This window comes from Engraulis encrasicolus, chromosome 12, assembly GCF_034702125.1.
Source record: "Engraulis encrasicolus isolate BLACKSEA-1 chromosome 12, IST_EnEncr_1.0, whole genome shotgun sequence".
Lineage (NCBI taxonomy): Eukaryota > Metazoa > Chordata > Actinopteri > Clupeiformes > Engraulidae > Engraulis > Engraulis encrasicolus.
The window spans coordinates 26,352,701-26,357,700 of record NC_085868.1 but is presented as its reverse complement, the minus strand read 5'-3'; the positions used below and the strand labels follow the sequence as shown (position 1 = coordinate 26,357,700).

At 42.6% G+C, this 5,000-nt stretch overlaps 1 protein-coding gene across 1 annotated transcript in view; it reads right to left on the bottom strand.

The window, feature by feature from the left end:
• Nucleotides 1–5,000, bottom strand: part of vps8 (VPS8 subunit of CORVET complex) — a 155,150-nt gene that overhangs the window by 130,196 nt on the left and 19,954 nt on the right. Inside the window, exons 17-19 of the mRNA XM_063211840.1 lie at nt 4,331–4,421; nt 3,338–3,384; nt 1,439–1,528 (exon numbers count right to left, since the gene is read on the bottom strand). Coding sequence (XP_063067910.1) covers nt 1,439–1,528; nt 3,338–3,384; nt 4,331–4,421 — 228 coding nt within the window. The remainder of the gene's footprint in view (nt 1–1,438; nt 1,529–3,337; nt 3,385–4,330; nt 4,422–5,000) is intronic.

Sequence of the window (5,000 nt, the reverse complement as noted above, 5' to 3'; positions counted from 1 at the left end):
ACGGAGAGCGATGGCTCGAAAGCGCTCACTTGAAAAAGAAAAAAGCAACACAGGAGCAGTGTGCGAACATTCATTTTTAAAAATCTCCTTTACCGAATACCAATAGCCTAAAAAGGACTAATTGTCACCTAGTGAGGGCCCACATTATAACATCTATTGTGCAAACACTATTACATTTCTGTATTGCAATACCATTACACTATAGGGAGGCCAAGCATAAAGGTCGGATTCTGAAGACTCTGTTTTGGCCTGTGAAATTTAAATTAAAATAGCCATCACTGTGCTTCAGAGGGAACACAAATGAATGATTCAATGGAAACACTTCTGGAATGAAAGCAGTTCTGGAATGAAAAATGCGAGGCAAAGAACTGTTGCAGAATAATGAGCAGCGCCACACCATTTGAATGCTTTTGAATTGGGTTCATTTCAGGGACAGGAAAAACTCTGAAAACCAATGTCTCAGCAGCACCTTGACATTCTCTGACTGCACACATGCAGAAACGTATTTTACATTTCATTAAACGCCACCACAAGGAAGTTTCACGAAAGCAAATCACTAGAATTTCAACAACTGTATTGAAACACAAGTGTATTGCTAATACAGTATATACTCTAAGTCCATTCAGATTGTGTGAAAAGTGAGCCCTGTCGGCTGGAAATATCGCAGAAGCGTTGACCTTTTTTATCAAGCAAAGCTTGCCAGTCCATGAAGATTAATTCACTGGTATGCGTTTTAACAGAGTACCAAATTAATTTTGCTATAGGTCAGCCACACTAGGGCAGTGGTTTTCAAAGTGGGGGCAGGGGACCCCTGGGGGGCCGTGAGGGTATACTGGGGGGCCGCGGCAAGTTGGCAGAAAAAATATAGTGATGTAAAATGAATCATTAAATAAATTGAATAACGTAAGTAGCCAAAATAGACCAAAATAAGATACACAATCCCAGTGGAATCGTTTTCTTCTTTACAATGTTTATATTTGTATTGTGCTTTCTGTGGTAGCCTACTTGAATGGGTTTAGGAATGCACCAAATTCATTGATTTGTGAAAACGGGTGCACAGAAAGCTCATGTCAGGGGGGCCTTGGTTGGAATCTACTGGTATATGGGGGCCTTGTCATGGTAAAGTTTGGGAACCCCTGCACTAGGGGAATATACCCATTTATTTCTGCTGAAATCTTTGAAACTCTGTGACCGACCACGTCTGATTGGATAATAATGGAAGACGTGTGCGTGTGCGTGTGTATGTGTATGTGTGTGTGACAGAATGTGTGATTGTGTGTGTGTGTGTGAGAGAGAGAGAATGTGTGAGTGTGTGTGTGTGTGGGGGAGAGAATATATGTGTGTGTGTGTGTGTGTGTGTGTGTGTGTGTGTGTGTGTGTGTGTGTGTGTGTGTGTGTGTGTGTGTGTGTGTGCGCGTGTGGTGCATTTTAAACTTGCCTGAAAGTGTTGCTCCATCACCTGTATCTTGCCCTGCTCTGGACATTTCTTCAGCGAGCGCTCTGCATACTGGAGGAGGATCTCCACCATCTAGATGGTACAAGAGAGACCAAGGGGTGCACTAAGAAGCTGGTCCAGGAGGAAACCAGGTTAATCATCGAATAGAAGAGCATGGAGTCCTCATTTTCTTTAAACCATCTAATAGAGGAGCACGGAGTCCTCATTTTCTGAAGAAAATGAGGGCTCCATGCTCTTCTATTAGATGATTTACCTCTTCATTTCACTTAGATGTTACAACAGAGACCAAGGTGTGTACTAAGAAACTGGTCCAGGAGGAAACCAGGTTAAGTTAAGAGGTAAATCATCTAATAGAAGAAGAGCATGGAGTCCTCATTGTCTTTAAATCATCTAATAGAAGAGCACAAAGTCCTCCTTTTCTGAAGAAAATGAGGGCTCCATGCTCTTTTATTAGATGATTTACCTCTTCACTTAACCTGGTTTACTCCTGAACCACTTTCTTAGTATAGGCCCCCAGTTCAGTTTAGGTATAGTTTGTAGAGACTACAGTTAATAACAGTTTATTCAGATAAGAGGAAGAGAAGGTCAATAGGCATACGTATGTTGCATGGAAACCCTCAAAAAAAAAAAGTCAAGCTTTTTCAGACGGATGAACAGATCAACATAGTCTCATTAAGGCCATAGAATGTGCTGGGTTTCAACAATGCAAAGAAGAAAAAGAAAACTTTTCAAACCGACAGAGAGAAACCGTGAGGAACACGTGTAAAGCTGTGGTGGGACACAGTCAGGAAAGGTTCTACTCAGCAATAAGACCTTCCTGCGGGCTTTTATTATTTCTTTTCTTTATTATATATATATATTTATTCATTAAAAATACCACCCTACTTAGAGGAGCAGATGAAACAACACACTCCTAGACAACCTGGGAGGTGCCTTCTCATTCTCATCCTCATCCTCTGACAGCCTGCAGGCAAACTTAATCAAACCACGCTCATGCATGATGGATCCTCTGCTGAGGATTCATCCCCCCTCCCCAAAGTGCCTGACAGAAGATGTGCTTACTGACATGCGCAGAGAAGCCAACAGGAGGGGACAAAGGGGTCAGTTGTGCTGGGCCAAGGGAGAGGAGGAAGGGCCCAACACGGGAAGGGCCCGGGTTCTCATTGCATTGCATGTAGTATTGAGTGGGAGGGCCCTTTGAAAACACTTTGTCCTAGGCCCAGGCAAAGCTGTCAGTGACCCTGGACATGCGCTTCAGAGTGCAATAATTTCAGACACATTGGGGGAATCATTTTTCAGTGCACTTGGGGTGTAATTTAACAGGCTGGTTGGAGGTGTGTGCTAGGGCAAGAGGGAAATCAGCAGCCGAGACAAACTGCCAAGAGATTTACAATTTCATATAACAAATTAAGAGTACCCTTGTCAAACAATGTCAATGACGAAGAAGTGTGAATGAACATCAACACAGCCCATTAGTAAAAATGATTACTATAATGCTGTTTGTATTTTACTACACACATCCGGTACAAAGTCTAAGAAATAAGGATATTAAACAGGGAAGCAGACCGGGGAGACAAAGGGGTCAGTTCCGGGGAGAGTCAGGGGGCCCAGAACTGGGTCCTCATTACATTGTATGTATTGGGTGGGGGAGCCTTTTAAGTGGCTTTTTAGGTTCCTTTTTGTCTCGGGAACAGCCAAAGCTGTCAGCGGTCCTGGGTGTAACTTAGGAGAAATTCTATGCAACATTCTTTAAAGTTCGGAACAGTTTTTATTCGACACTAATGTAATACCCACAGTGAGAACACAAAACTGGGACCAGAAGTGCGTAATGACCGATGTTAAGTATGGATTACGGCCAATTAGCAGCAATAGCAGTCTCACCTTGTCAGCAACAACACCTTTTCTTTTGGCGGGTTCCCCAAATAAACCTGTGAATTCCATGAGTAATCACAGAACAGAGAGAGAGAGATAGAGAGAGATATAGAGAGAGAGAGAGAGAGAGAGAGAGAGAGGATGAGCATGAGTCATCCAGTATCTAACTTAAGTATCAGACTCATCAGTCATGCTATGCCAAAAAACCCTCATTTGAACCCCATTGGATCGCGAACATTAATTAAGCCTTGGAGCGACTTTTTCTTCTTCTTCTTGTTCTTTTTTTAAACAAAGCAGTGCAAGTTTTCTTTTTCATTACCAGGGTGGAAGTCATGGTCAATCGCTCTTTGAAAGCGAGTTTTCTTTAAAGTGGATGACGATTTTTTTTCATCCCTCTGTGCTTGATTACCTCTGCATGTCTAATATGAGGGGGCACCTCGGGTGAGGTGAGCCTATAAGTAAGCCCTTTCAAATGCCCCCCTCATCAGTAACGGCCACTGGCAGTCTGATTTAAAGTCCTTTTTAGGCTGGCTGATGCCTTTTATCAAGAGTTCCAGTCAGAGGTGATTCATGCCTTGTCAAAGTAAATTAAATTTTGCTGAAGCTAAAATGTGAACGTACAGTAACTGCTTAAACGGGCTCTGAACAACGCAAAGGCTGTATACGAGTATTTCACTTATACGAGTATTTCACTTGCAATGTAACATCACTGTGAAACTATTCAAAAACAATAATCATAACCCACACACACTTTGTTACGGCTGTGGAAAACCAGCAAAAAACCAGCACAGGAACAACAGAATAATTGTTAACACATTTTGATCTAGTCACAAACACTACGTTCTGTAAGCTGTGAGCTGTAGAATGCTCATGTAAAATTCTAGGACTAGTGGGAAATATGTATACTCCTCAGACATGTGCCACAGGTGGGCTACAAGTCTTTGTAACAGACAAAAACAGGGTTTTTTTGTGTGTGAATCTTAAATCATTGCGTAACCTCACCCAGTACTGCCTTAGCAGTGCCCTCATGGAAAGACCAGGCCAGGGCCAAGGCCTCCACAAACTTCTCCTGCTTCAGCAGATGGTCCACTCTCTGCAGCAGTAGAGAAACGGATAAACAGTTGCCATGTTAATTCAACACTTAGGGTGGATTCCAATATGCGCACTCCCGTCCTCCCTTGCTCACTTGCCTCCTTGTGCCTGCTCATGATGATGTCGCCGACGCTCAATTCTAATGTCATTTTCTCATTTGCAAAGCTGACAGTGGGGAAACTTGTTATTGTTTTCTCCACGGAGGCGGGGTGTCAGCGAAACGTGAGGGCAAAAGCACAGACAGAGGACTGGAGTTCGCATATTGGAATCCACATTTAATGTGGTGTAGGATCAAATATTCTCAATGAATTAGAGTCACATGTGCCTCTTTAAGTGTTGCATTTACAATGTGCAGGGTTTAATCAAATTTAACACTGTTTTATAGAGTGTATTTGGTCAAACTTCGGTCAAACAAAGTCAGTCGCCATCTCTGTCAGAGCTGTCCATATGAGCATTGAGGCTTGGAAATAACAAAAGCATTTAAGGGGCATGACAGTTCTCTTTGGAAAGGGATTTATTGTACATTTCAAGCAATAGTCTACCCCATGCAAACAAAACAAGAAACTGCAAATAGTGGCCT